This window comes from Macaca fascicularis, chromosome 20 (genome assembly GCF_037993035.2).
Source record: "Macaca fascicularis isolate 582-1 chromosome 20, T2T-MFA8v1.1".
Taxonomy (NCBI): Eukaryota; Metazoa; Chordata; class Mammalia; order Primates; family Cercopithecidae; genus Macaca; species Macaca fascicularis.
This window is the reverse complement of record NC_088394.1, coordinates 18,529,866-18,544,766: the sequence shown is the minus strand read 5'-3', so window position 1 is coordinate 18,544,766 and position 14,901 is coordinate 18,529,866. Positions and strand designations below refer to the sequence as shown.

Genomic DNA, 14,901 nt, shown 5'->3' with positions numbered 1-14,901 from the left:
AGTGCTGGGATTACAGGTGTGAGCCACCGTGCCCAGCCAACTACATAAATTCCTAAAAATGTATCTCCAGAAAGTATAGGCACAACGGCACACGCAGTCATGCCTGTAATCAAGTGCTCTGGAAGGCCAAGGCGGGAAGATCCCTTGAGCCCAGGAGTTTGAGACCAGCCTGGACAACATAGCAAGACTCTATCTCTACAAAATATACAAAAATTGGGCGGGGTATGGTGGCTCAGGCCTGTAGGCCCAGCACTTTGGGAGACCAAGGCAGGAGGATCGATTGAGCTCAGTAGTTCGGGACCAGCCTGGACAACATAACCAGACCCCATCTCTACTTAAAATCAAGAAAATTAGCCAGATGTGGTTGCATGCGCCTGTAGTACCAGCACTTTGGGAGGCCAAGGCAGGTGGATCACCTGAGGTCAGGAGTTTGAGAACAGCCTGACCAACACGGTAAAATCTCATCTCTACTAAAAATACAAAAATTAGTATTTTGTATTTTTAGTAGAGGCATGGTGGTGCACAAGTACATATGGTGGTGCACACCTGTAGTCCCAGCTACTTGGGAGGCTGAGGCAGGAGAATGGATTAAACCTGAGAGGTGGAGGTTGCAGTGAGCCGAGATTGCACCACTGCACTAAAGCCTGGGCAACAGAATAAGACTAAAAAAAGGAAGAAAGAAAGAAAGAAAGAAAGAAAGAAAGAAAGAAAGAAAGAAAGAAAGAAAGAAAGAAAGAAAGAAAGACAGAGAGAGAGAGAGAGAAAGGAAGAAAGAAAGAAAGAAAGAAAGAAAGAAAGAAAGAAAGAAAGAAAGAAAGAAAGAGAAAGAGAAAGAGAGAAAGGGAGGGAGGGAAGGAAGGAGGGAGGGAAGGAGATAGAGGGAAAGAAAAGAAAAGAAAACAAAACAAAAGAAGCCAGGTGTGGTTGCATGCACCTGTAGTCCCTGTACTTTGGGAGGCCAAGGCAGGAAGATCAATCAAGGCCAGAAGTTTGAGATTGCAGAAGGAAACCCTGTCTCTTAAAAAAAAAAAAAAAATCAGGGTCCAGTTCCACCACAAGAGCATCTCCAGGGGCTGCTGAGTTTTGTCTCTATCATTCCAAGTCATCCCTGCTCCAGACCAAGTCCCACCATCTGGCAGTCAGGTCAGTTCAAACACAGTCACATCAGGGCCCTTCCAGGTTCTTTCCTTGAGTGCCCCTTGAGGAGGCTGGAGGAGAGGCCAAAGACATTTGCACCTGAGACTCCAGAGTCTAGATTTACAACCACTATGTTACAGCTGCCAGTGTGGCTGCAAGGACACTTCATTCATTCATTCACTTATTCATTCAAAATAGATATAGCATCTGCTGTGTGCCAGATGCCATTCTAGGTTCTAGGGAAACAAGGCAAAGCCCCTGTTTTCCAAAGCATCCACATTCTAGGAAAGACTGCTACCAGCCTGGCATGGTGGCTCACACCTGTAATCCCAATACTTTGGGAGGCCGAGGTGGGCAGATCACTTGAGGTCAGGAGTTCGAGACCAGCCTGGCCAACATAGTGAAACCCCATTTCTACTAAAAGTACAAATCAGCCGGGCATGGTGGCACGTGCCTGTAGTCCTAGCTACTCGGGAGGCTGAGGCAGGAGAATCGCTTGAACCTGGGAGGCAGAGGTTGTGGTGAGCCGAGATCGCGCCACTGCACTCCAGCCAGGGCAACAGAGTGAGTCTCCATTTCAAAAAAAAAAAAAAAAAAAAGACTGCTACTAAACAAGAAAATAACCAAACCAGATGACTTCAGGTGGTGGTAAGAGCTTTGAAAGAATAAGCAAGGGCTGGGCGCGGTGGCTCACGCTTGTAATCCCAGCACTTTGGGAGGCCGAGGTGGGCAGATCACGAGCTCAGGAGATCGAGACTATCCTGGCTAACATGGTGAAACCCCATCTCTACTAAAAATACAAAAAAATTAGCCAGGCGAGGTGGCGGGCGCCTGTAGTCCCAGCTACTCAGGAGGCTGAGGCAGGAGAATGGCGTAAACCCGGGAGGCGGAGCTTGCAGTGAGCCGAGATCGCGCCACTGCACTCCAGCCTGGGCGACAGAGCGAGACTCCACCTCAAAAAAAAAAAAAAAAAAAAGAAAGAAAGAAAGAATAAGCAAGGTAACTAACTGGTCAGAGAAAGAGAGATGGGCGCATTCCCTCAGACAGCCCCAGAGGTCTGCCTCTCTGACGTGACATTTGAGCAGAGACCCAACAGGAAAAGGAAGAGGCAGCCCTATTAAGAAGGAAGAGGAGTCCAGGGGAAGAGAATGGCAGATGCAAAGGCCCTGAGGCAGAAACAATCTTGGTATGCTGGAAGGATAGGAAGGCAGCCAGTGCAGCTGGAGCAGGATAGGTTAGGGCGGGTCGAGGTGATGAGGGCCTGGAAAGAGGGGCTGGGGTTGAATCACCAGATCCTGTTGGTTGCTATGGAAGAGCCTGGAGTTTATTCTCAGAGCAGTGAGAAACCACTGGAAAGCTGCTTTTTGTTTTTTTGTTTTTCAGACAGAGACTACCTCTGTCACCCAGGCTAGACTGCTGTGGTGCAATCTCGGCTCACTGTAACCTCTGCCTCCTGGGTTCAAGCGATTCTCCTGCCTCAGGCTTCCCAGTAGCTGGGATTACAGGCACATGCCACCACACCCATCTAATTTTTTTTTTTTCTTTTGAGACGGAGTCTCGCTCTGTCGCCCAGGCGGCAGTGCAGTGGCGCGATCTCGGCTCACTACAACCTCCACCTCCCAGGTTCAAGCGATTCTCCAGTCTCAGCCTCCCGAGTAGCTGGGACTACAGGTACATGCCACCACGCCTGGCTAATTTTTTGTATTTTTGGTAGAGAGAGGATTTCACCATGTTAGCCAGGATGATCTCGATCTCCTGACCTTGTGATCCGCCCGCCTCAGCCTCCCAAAGTGCTGGGATTACAGGCGTGAGCCACGGCACCTGGTCAGCCACGGGAAAGTTTTATGTAAGCGGGGGAGTGATCTGTTTTATCATTTAGAAGGATACACACCTCTTCTTCTTCTTCCTCTGTTTTTAGAGACGGGGTCTAGTTCTGTCACCCAGGCTGGGGCCCAGTGGCACAATCACAGCTTACTGTCACCTCAAACTCCTGGGCTCAAGTGATCCTCCCGCCTCAGCATCCCAAAGTGCTGGGATTATAGGCATGAGTCACCATGCCTGGTCACACTTCTCATTCTTTAAGCCAGACCTCATTTGTCACCTCCCCCATCCCCCACCCCACCCCACAGACTGTCCTATAATGCCCATACAACAGGTCACTGTTTAGAAAGTGCTACAAAGTTACAAACACAGTCCCTTCTGAGCCTCCCACCAATGTTGGTGGGTACAAGGTCAAAAAAAAAAAAAAAAAAAAAAATCTCATCTATCAAAGAGGCATAGGATACTTTTTAGTTACAGGGCCCAATTATAGTTGTCCTAAAAAGATGCCAAAAGTACCCTTAAACACTTAGCAAACATTCAAGAACAATGAATCTCACATTCTTTGTACATCTTCAGTATAATGGATTCCACTAAAATAAGATGACGATCAATAGGAACCAACTAAAAAAATACTTGACAAGCTATTATTGAAAGGCTGAAATTCAGCTGACATAAGCAGTATTAATATTGAGATAGAAAATAATTCGCATTGAATCCACCCCAACTTTTGTTTTCCGATGTGGGTCTCTTCTAATTTTTTTTTTTCTTCTGAACATTGAGAACAATCCAATTTGAAGGCCACAATGCCCAAATCTACACTCATGTTTTGTTCTACATCCTTGGTTTAATTAAATCTCTATTCTAAAATTGAAAAAGAGAAAACATTGCAGATAAAACTTTACGGCAGGGTCTTGTGTTTTGCAAGATTCCTAAGCTCCAAATGCTACAAGGAACCCTGCCTGAGTGCTGGCAGCTTTTCTGTCTTGACTGGGCAGCAGTTGTACATATTTCTGTAGAAATTGATGGAGTTGTATACTTTCCTGTAATTCTACCCAATACAAAAGATTCTAATACTTGGCTGGCTACCATGTATTGTGACTGTCTAGCCACAATGCCAGACACTGTGCTAGACACATCACACGATTCTCAGCTACTCCCTGCACCATCCTATTCCCATTTTACTGCTGAAGGATCTGAGACTCAGAGAAGGCAAGCCACTTACCAAAGGTCCCACAGCAATAAACAGACAAGGCAGAATTCTGTTTCAAGTTGGTCTAACTGTATGTGAAGGCTGAAATGCCTGGGAGGCAGGCACCTCATACCAGAACGTTAGGCGTGGAGGGGGTGCTCGCAATCCCTTCATTTAACAGATGAGGCTATTGAAAGACTGTCTTGGTCAACAGCTGGAAGACAAACCCACCACGGTCCGGACTGCCATTCTAGTGTCCTTTTGGCCCGGCTGGGTCTCACTGGATTGGATGAGGACGCGTTGGAGGAGGGAGCAGGAATAAGAAAGATCCCCTTCCCACCTGCTGTTCCCCAGAGCCGGGAGCACCCCGCGCCGCGCGGGGCGTGAGAGTGGACAGCGGCCAAGCCGAGCCTCCAGCAGCCGGCTCCCTCCGTGCGCCCTAGGACCCCAGGGGAACCGTCCCCGCGCGCGCTCCCCGCAGCCCTACCTGGATGGACCGCGGGCTGCCGGCTGGGCCTGCCGAGCTGGAGCGCACTGGCGCTGGACTCGCTCATGGCTGCGCCCCGCGCTCCTCAGAGGCTGCCGGGGACGCTCTCCACCCGCGGCCGCCGCCGCCTCCCCAGCCTTCCCTCGCGGAGCCGGGATTCCAGGTTCCGGCGCTGACATCACAGAGGCCGGGGCGGGGCGCCCAAGCCTTCCCTTCCCACGCCCGCCGCCCGCTGGACCCCGCGAGGAGCCGAGCACAGAGACCGGAGAGGGGCTGCAGAGCCCGGGAGATCCGGCAAGGCTCCATCCAGCGGCGGCGACAAGCAGCGACCTCCCTGATGTCTCACTGAGTTTAAAACATCACAATAGAATGGGCACAATGGGAGCCCAGTCCCCACCAGGACCCGGTACACCCATGTAACGAACATGCACATGGGCCCCCTGCAACTAAAATCTAATCTAATCTAATCTAATAAAGAAATAAATAACGAAAATAACCGGTTGGGCACTGTGGCTCACGCCTGTAATCCTCTCATTTTGGGAGGCCGAGGCTGGAGGATCGTGTGAGCCCACAAGTTTGAGACCAGCCTAGCCAACACAGTGAGACTCCCATCTCTAAAATTAAAAAATAAAAAATCCACACACACACACACACACACACACACACACACACAAACCCCAAGATTCCAAATAAGTGCATTTAGTAAGTTACCATTTGGGAACAAAAAGGAAAACAAAAAATATATTTGTACGTGTTTGTAAACGCCTAAGCTATCTCCCTAGAGAGTGCAAGAAACTGGCTACCTGTGGTAGCCCTGGATGGGGAGCTAGAGGGCCGAGTGAAGAGAAAACTACATGCAGAGTTTGTCTTTTACGTTTTACACTATAGCCTCGTTTCATCTCTACCTCTGTTCGTGTGCAGCTTAAAAACATAACATTGCCAGGCACAGTGACTCACGCCTGTAATCTCAGCACTTTGAGAGGCTGAGGCGGGCAGATCACCTGACATCAGGAGTTAGAGACCAGCCTGACCAACATGGTGAAACCCTGTCTGTACTAAAAATACAAACTTAGCCAGGCACGGTGGCACATGCCTGTAGTCCCAGCTACCCTGGAGGCTGAGGCAGGAGAATCTCTGGAACCCAAGAGGCAGAGATTGCAGTGAGCCGAGATCACACCACCGCACTCCAGCCTCGGCGACAGAGCACAGAGCGAGACTCCATCTCAAAAAAAAAATAATAAATAATAAAAAATAAAAAATTTTTAAAAAAAACCATGAAATTAAAAATAATTGCTAGTGACCAGCCTGGACAACATGGGGAAATCCCATCTCAATTAAAAAAAAAAAAAAAGAAAGAAAGAAAAGTAATTGCTAAATGTAAATAAATGGCTAAATAAATAAATGGGGAAAATGGAGAGAAATCTCCTGTGCAGATTTTGAAATCATTTACGTAGATACTTCAAGGACAGAGAGTTTAGCTCCCTACTCCTTAAGTGTGGGTTGCCTCTAGTGACATCCTTCCAAAGAGTGCAGTATGGAAGTGGTGGTGGAAGAGGGCAGGATGGCCTTTACAGTAGATAACACCTGAAAACACTGTCTCAGACAAATGATCAAAGTTAACATCAGCTGGGCTCCGTGGCTCACACCTGTAATCCCAGCACTTTGGGAGGCCAAGGCAGTTGGATCACTTGAGGTCAGGAGTTCGAGACCAGCCTGGCCAACATGGCAAAACCCCATGTCTACTAAAAATACAAAAAAATTAGCTGGGCATGGTGGCGGGCACCTGTAATCCCAGCTACTCAGAAGGCTGAAGCAGGAGAATCTCTTGAACCCAGGATGTGGGCGTTGCAGTGAGCCAAGATTGCACTATTGCACTCCAGCCTGGGCAACAGAGTGAGACTCCATCTCAAAATTAATTAATTAATTAACATCAACAACATTAAGCTATGTGGCTAGTACGCACCCTTCATACGATGTGATGAGAAGGGCACTTTACCTCTGTGGTCACAAGAAAAATATCAGACAAATTCAACCGAGGGACGTTCTACAGAATACCTGGTTAGTACTCCTCAAAACTGTCAAGGTCATTTTTTAAAAAAGGAGGCTGGACTCTGTGGCTCATGCCTGTAATCCCAGCGCTTTAGGAGGCTGAGGTGGGAGAATGGCTTCAGCCCAGGAGTTGGAGACTAGCCTAAGCAACATATTGAGACCCCATCTCTACAAAAAAGTTTAAAAATTAGCTGAATGTGGTGGAGCATGCCTGTAATCTGAGCTACTCGGTTCCTGAAACACAGGTTAAAACACATTACAAACTATAGAAATCTGAATAAAGTAGGGACTTCAGTTAATAGTCATGTATCAATCTTGGTTCATTAATTGTGAAAAATGTACCATATTGATGTAGGATGTTAACAGTAGGGGAAACGGTGTGGGCCGTGTGAAAACTCGCATTCTCATCCTCAAAGGCTTTCTGTAGATCTAAAACTATTCCAAAACAGAAAATTACGTGTGTGGGTAAGTAATTTCCTGGCTCAAAATAAAAGCTATTATTTATTTATTTTGAGACAGCGTCTTGCTCTGTCGCCCAGGCTGGTGTGCAGTGGCAAAATCTTGTCTCTTTGCAACCTCCGCCTCCTGGGGTCAAGCAATTCTCCTGACTCAGCCTCCTGAGTAGCTGGGATTACAGGCACCTGCCACCATGCCGGCTAATTTATGTATTTTTAGTAGAGACGGGGTTTCGCCATGTTGGCCAGGCTGGTCTCAAACTCCTGACCTCAAGCGATTTGCCGGTCTTGGCCTCCCAAAGTGCTGGGATGACAGGTATGAGCCACCATGCCCAGCTGATAAAGCTATTTTTATTGTGGTTAATGGTAAGGTCACTGGATGGGAACCTGGTTTCAGATTATTTCCTGTGTGAGCTGGACCATGTGACACAACCTTTCTGAGCCTGTTTTCTTATCTGTAAAATGGGGATATAAGACTAGAGCTTAGGTCCCAGGGCTGTAGCAACAGCAATTGCCTAGAGACAGCCTAAATGTCCATTGACAGGAGAGAGGTTAAATAAATTTTGACACATCTGTCCTCCAGCAATTACATAGCTCTATATGGAGATCTATAGAAAATTATGTTTACAGAAGGTATATTATTAGGTGAAAAAGCAAGGTGGAGGCTGGGCATGGTGGCTCATGCTTATAACCCCAGCATTTTGGGAGGCTGAGGCAGGAGGGTCACTTGAGTCCAGGAGTTTAAGACCAGCCTGGGCAACATAGTGAGATCCCCATCTCTACAAAGATAAAATGTATCCAGGTGTGGTTGCATACAACCTGTAGCCCTGGCTACTTAGGAGGCTAAGGCAGGGGGATTGCTTGAGCCCAGGAGTTCAAGGTTACAGTGAGCTATGCTCATCACACTGCCCTCCAGGAAAGAGTGAGACACCATCCAAAAAAAAAAGGTGTTGAAAAATACAAGAATATATATGTATCTGTTTGTAAATGCATCATACATCTCGGGACAAGGGAAGGGAGATTTTTACTAATTACCCCTTTTTTTACTCCATAGGCATACTATTGATACATACTCAAATGTTAAAAAATGATCTTTAAGCCTGTGGCACAGAGGAAGTGTCAGGAAATGATGGTTATTTCTACTGAGAGACAATTCCTCCCTCTTCCCTTCCTTACTGGAGGCCACCTTCCAGCCCACGGTCCCAGCCTGCAGATCTGGAAAGGGATGGATGAAATCCAGTTGTTCCGCATATGGAAGATGGAATGGCATGGAGGCGAGTGGGATTGTGTAGTGACCCTAGAGAGAAGACCCAGCACTTCCTGCTGGCTGCACCTGGCACCTGGTCCTTGCTTGACTCTGCATTCTGAGCCAGAGAGACCTCAGTTATTTTTCCAGGAGCAGAAGAATGAGCCAGGCTCCCAAAGGAGACTCCCTGCTCCCAGGAGACAATTTTACAGGAATAGAAATAGGATAGTTCTTCAGGAAGCAACAGTCACTAAAATCTCCTGTTAGAAGGAATAGAAGAGGAGGAAGGCAGACAGAGGGATACAAAGAAATTCAGACAGAGGGATGGTGAGTAGGACAGAAAGACGGGCAGAATTATCTTTTTTTTTTTTTTTTTTTTTTTTTTTTTTTTTTTTTTTGAGACGGAGTCTCGCTCTGTCACCCAGGCTGGAGTACAGTGGCCGGATCTCAGTTCACTGCAAGCTCTGTCTCCCAGGTTTATGCCATTCTCCTGCCTCAGCCTCCCGAGTAGCTGGGACTACAGGCGCCCGCCACCTCGCCCGGCTAGTTTTTTTGTATTTTGTAGTAGAGACGGGGTTTCACCGTGTTAGCCAGGATGGTCTCGATCTCCTGACCTCGTGATCCGCCCGTCTCGGCCTCCCAAAGTGCTGGGATTACAGGCTTGAGCCACCGCGCCCGGCCCGGGCAGAATTATCAATTCATGTGTTGCTTTATTTCAAGGGGAGACACAAATGTCGCCACAGCACCCCCTATCGCCTCTCTCAATCCTAGCACTTTATTTTTACCGCTTGTTTTGTTTTGTTTTGTTTGTTTTGAGACAGAGTCTTGCTCTGTTACCCAGGCTGGCGTGCAGTGGCACAATCTCGGCTCACTGCAAGCTCTGCCTCCCTGGTTCCAGCGATTCTCCTGCCTCAGCCTCCCGAGTAGCTGGGACTACAGGCACACACCACCACGCCCGGCTAAATTTTATGTTTTGTAGCAGAGACGGGGGTTCCACCATATTGGCCAGGCTGGTCTCAAAGCCCTGACCTCGTGATCCACCCGCCTCAGTCTCCCAAAGTGCTGGGATTACAGTCGTGAGCCACCGCACCCGGCCAATTGTTCTGTTTCTCACACTAGAATATAAGCTTGGTAAGGGCTCCCTTTTACTATTAGGGGGAAAACAACAACAACTGTCACTTACGGAGAGCTTACTCTGAGCCAAACGCTTACCATGTGCCCCTTCATGTAACCTTCGTCCTCTCTAAGACATCATTAGGAACCTTCAACTCCATGTTATAGAGAAAAGGACCACGGCCCGGAGGGAAAGTGGAATCTCTCCTCTTTGCTCCTTCCCTCCAGCGGCTCACCTTACCCAGCACCACCGCCCCTGCCAAGGCAAGGTTGGCCTCCTGACCGTCTCCCTGCCTCGTCCAAGTCTTGTGCATCAGCACTCAGAGCAAACCTCTCAGTAACGGAGGTCTAGGCACATGTTCTCAAGACCTCCTGAGGACTTTGTCATGGGCCAGGGTCACTCATATTTTTTTAAGAAATTATATTAATGGGCCGGGCGCAGTGGCTCACGCCTGTAATCCCAACACTTTGGGAGGCTGAGGCAGGTGGATCACTTGAGGTCAGGAGTTCGAGAGCAGCCTGGCCAACATGGCGAAACCCTGTCTCTACTAAAAATACAAAAATTAGATGGGTTTGGTGGCGCGCACCTGTAATCCCAGCTATTTGGCAGGTTGAAGCAGGAAAATCACTTGAACCCATGAGGTGGAGGTTGCAGTGAGACAAGATCGCGCTACTGCACTCCAGCCTGGGTGAGAGAGCAGGACTCTGTCTCAGAAAAAAAAAAAAAAAAAAAGTAAATTCCTGGCCCCATCATCTTTGGCCTTAATGCAGGTTGTCCTGATACATACTGGGACCCCGGACGCCCTGCATCTTTTTCCCTTCCTCCTACCCGCACCTACTGTCATTCCACACATTGTCTACAACAGAAATGCTTTGCAAAATGTAAACTTCTAAATAAATGTTAATGCCGTAGCCATGGCTATGTAAGACTTAGAATTGTGGGATTGTTGCCAGGCTTGGTGGCTCACACCTGTAATCCCAGCACTTTGGGAGGCCAAGGTGGGCGGATGATGAGTTCAGGAGATGGAGACTATCCTGGCTAACACAGTGAAACCCTATCTCTACGAAGAATACAAAAAAATTAGCCAGGAGTGATAGCACGTGCCTATAGTCCCAGCTACTTGAGAGGCTGAGGCAGGAGAATCTCTTGAACCCAGGAGACAGAGGTTGCAGTGAGCCGAGATCATGCCATTGCGTTCCAGCCTGGGTGACAACAGCGAAACTCTGTCTCAAGAAAAAAATCATTGTGGGATTGCAAAATGGACCAAAGGAGAGGGTACTGGACACACCAAAGGAAACGATCGGTTCCTCTCACAACACTTCTGACACCAAATGAGTGTGTGGGTTTTTTCCTCACACCAACTGTGTTAGTCCATCCTCGCCTAGCTATAAAGAAATACCTGAGACGGGGTAATTTATAAAGAAAAGAGGTTTCATTGGCTTACGATTCTTCAGGTTGTACAGGAAGCATGGCTGGGGAGGTCTCAGGAAACTTACAATCAAGGCAGAAGGCAAGAGGGAAATGAGATGTCTCACATGGCTGGAGCGAGAGGAAGAGGCAGAGAATGGGAAGGTGCCACACACTTTTAAACAACCAGATCTCAAGCCAGGCACAGTGGCTCAGCCTGTAATCCCAGCACTTTGGGAAGCCAAGGCAGGCGGATCGCCTGAGGTCAGGAGTTCAAGGCCAGCCTGGTCAACATGGTGAAACTCCATCTCTACTAAAAATACAAAAATTAGCATGTCTGTCATTCCAACTACACAGGAGGCTGAGGCATGAGACTCACTTGAACCTGGGAGGCAGAGGTTGCAGTGAGCCTAGATTGCGCCACTGCACTCCAGCCTGGGCGACAGAATGAGACTCCATCTAAAAAAAGAGAGAGAGAGAGAACACGCGCGCAAGCTCCTGAGAACTCTTTCACGAGAAAAGCACCAAAGGGGGAAATCCGCCTCCACCTCCATGAACCAATCACCTCCCACCAGGCCCCACCTCCAACATTGGGAATTGCAATTCGAAATGCGATTTGGGTGGGGACATAGATCCAAACCATATCACCAACCAGTCTTCCAACTCTCCTGACACGAGCTGGGCGACCTACGATTCAATTCCATTCCGACACTACCTACCTGGAGTAGAGTCAAACTTCACAGATAAGGCTCAGTCCCACAAGACTGCCCTCACATCAGATGCCAGTTACAAAGCCTACGCCTCCAGTGCTTCTGACTGATGCGGTTACAAATTGGGGGTTCCCATGACCCTCTCTTCAGGCTTGATAATTTGCTAAAACAGCTCACAGAGCTCAGGGAAACACTTGAATTACGTTTACTGATTTGTTATGAAGGGTACAAATGAGCAGCGGGAGGAAGAGAGGCATAGGCCAAGGTATGGGGAAGGGGTGTGGACCTTCCATGCCCTCTCTAGGCACCCCTGCAACACCTCCGCATGCTCACTGATCCAGGAGCTCTTCAAAGAGTTTGGGGTTTTTATGGCGCTTCTATTATGTAGGCACAACTGGTTAAATTCACTGGCCATTGGTAATTGAACTCAACTTCCAGCCTGTCTCGCCTCTCCAGGGATCAGGGGTGGGGCTAAAAAAAAATCCCAGCACTTTGGGAGGCCAAGGCGGGCAGATCACAAGGTCAGGAAATCGAGGAAAGGAAAAAAATTCTGTAGACACAGGGTCTTAATTTGTTGCCCAGGCTGGTCTCAAGTTTCTGGGTTCCATCAATCCTTCTGCTCCCAAAATGCTGGTATTACAAGCATGAGCCACCACACCCATCCCGCGTTCACATTTTTAATCACGTTTGGGAGACGTTTTCATAGAGGATTCTAGAATTTTCCCATGTATGTTACCGCATGAGGAGAAGACATCTGTGTGAGTGCTAGTATGTGTATAAGAATAAAGTGGCCGGGCGCGGTGGCTCACACCTGTAATCCCAGCACTTTGGGAGGCCGAGGCAGGCAGATCACCAAGTCAGGAGATCGAGACCATCCTGGCCAACATGGTGAAACCCTGTCTCTACTAAAAATACAAAAAAATTAGCCGGGCGTGGTGGCGCGTGCCTGTCGTCCCAGCTACTTGGGAGGCTGAGGCAGGAGAATCACTTGAACCTGTGAGGCAGAGGTTGCAGTGAGCCAAGATCACGCCACTGCACTCCAGCCTGAGCAACAAGAGCAAGACTTCATCTCAAAAAAATAAAATAAATAAATTCTTCTAAGAAGCTTGTATTAGGAATGTTTTCATTTGCAATTAAGAGAATACCCAGCTTAACCATAGTGCGTTTTTACTAGTAAGGCATCTCGCGGTGGGCGTGGCAGCTCATTGATGCTATCAGGTGCTCAAGTTCTTTCTCATTCTGCTCTGTTACTGTAGGGGCCAAAAGAAAACTTTTCCTCCACCCTCTAAAGGTTCCCTAAAAATGAACTTGTAACCATGGGATTAGCCCAACCTGGACCTTCTCTGTTGATAATAAAATGTCCCAGTTAATTCTTAGGTGTAAGATAGCCAAAAACTTCAAGTCATATGCCTGGGCATGCACATTCAAAAAAGCTTTGGGCCAGGCACGGTGGCTTACACCTGTAATCCCAGCACTTTGGGAGGCCGAGGCGGGCAGATCACCTGAGGTCAGGAGTTTGAGACCAGTCTGGCCAACATGGTGAAACCCTGTCTCTACTAAAAATACAAAAATTAGCCAGGTGTGGTGGCGGGCACCTGTAATCCCAGCTACTTGGGAGGCTGAGGCAGGAGAATTGCTGGAACCCAAGAGGCAGAGGTTGCAGTGAGCCGAGATCTCGCCACTGTACTCCAGTCTGGGTGACAGAATCAGACTCCGTCTCAAAAAACAAAAAAAGAAAAAGCTTTGACCTCTGATAACACCCAGAAAAAAACCATTCTTCCCCTAAGATACAAGAAGACAAAGACATGATCAAAACCTGAATGATGGACTATTTCAGAAGTGAGGGGTCCACTGGCCTGGAAGATCCAGGGCTAGGATCTGCCTCAACATACCTTATTGTAAATGGTCAAATTTGAAGTCCTCCGATCAGACACTGCCAAGCCAACATTTTAAAATCCTTTCCTTCTCCCTCTGGTCCATTAAAACTTGCCCCAGACCCAAATAGAGGAGACAGATTTTAGCCTGACTCCTGTCTCCTTGCTGGCTGATTTTGCAATAAAATCTTTTTTTTGTTGTTTTTTTTTCAAAAGCCAGTGCTATAGTTATTGGCTTCTGTGCGCATCAGGAAGCGAGCCCATTTGCTCTATAATAAATTGACAAAAGCAGATCAATAAAGAAAAAAAGGATCCACAATTTATTCATGTGCCTACGAACACAGGAGCCATACACAAACTATGAGACTCGAAGAGAGGCTGGGTGGTTGAAAATTAAATATTCTCTTCATGGCTGGGCATGGTGGCTCATGCCTGCAATCCCAGCACTTTGGGAGGCTGAGGTGGGCAGATCATTTGAGGTCAAGAGTTCAAGACTAGCCTGTCCAACACGGTGAAACCCTGTCTCTACTAAAAATGCAGAAATTAGCCAGTCGTGGTGGCGCATACCTGTAGTTCCAGCTACTCGAGAGGCTGAGGCAGGAGATTCACCTGAACCCAGGAGGTGGAGGTTGCAGTGAGCCGAGATCGGGCCACTGCACTCCAGCCTGGATAACAAAGCAAGACTCTGTCTCAACAACAACAAAAAATACTCTCTTCATAGGAGAGATGTATGGACCTGGAGACAGATATTATTTTGAAAGTGATTCTCTTTGCAAGCTGGATGAGACAGACAGGTTTGATGTATCAGATGAGGGTGGAATTGCACAGGAACAAATATTGGCTTTTTATGCAGATAAAGTCCTCCAGTTAATTCCTTAGGGCTGCCCTCAGAAGAACAGATGAAAAGTCTGGATGTGGTGATGGCTCCCAGTCTCTTCTGGTTACTTGATGAGATTCCTAGGGAAGGTGTATTAGACAATTGCATTTCTTTGGAGAAAAGTGTTCTTAGATAAGGAAAGAGTCTCTCCTGGTGCTTCAGGAAAGAGGATCAGAAAGACAAGGAGGTGAGGAAAGGTCATAGAGAGACCTTGAGGCTGCTTCTTTAGATCAGTATAAAAGACAAAGCACCATATTTTGGGGTGTTTTCTGAGCCCTAATGACATTCAAACCACATAGACTTTTTGTCCTCATGGTCACAAGATGGCTGCCACATCACCACACATCACATCCATGTTCAAGACAATAAAAAAGATTAAGGACAAAAGCAGCAGAAGTTGGCATTATGGCCATCTATAGATGCAAGAAAGTCTGGAAAAGAGCAGATCTGGTTTTCTAGACTCTAGACTGGGGTTCTGAATAATACTGAGTGGCCCAACCGACATTGTCTGCCACAGCTCTTCCTTCAATAAGTA

General features: G+C 47.7%; 1 protein-coding gene across 3 annotated transcripts in view; it reads right to left on the bottom strand.

The window, feature by feature from the left end:
• Window positions 1-4,787, bottom strand: part of TMC7 (transmembrane channel like 7) — a 70,725-nt gene extending 65,938 nt beyond the window's left edge. For all 3 annotated transcript variants that reach the window (XM_074027815.1, XM_015442115.4, XM_045382899.3), the window contains exon 1: window positions 4,635-4,787. Coding sequence is in view for 2 of the 3 variants with exons in the window: in XM_015442115.4 (XP_015297601.3) it covers window positions 4,635-4,701 (67 nt within the window). In the remaining variant the exon portion in view is untranslated. The remainder of the gene's footprint in view (window positions 1-4,634) is intronic.
• Between the last annotated feature and the right edge of the window lie 10,114 nt (window positions 4,788-14,901).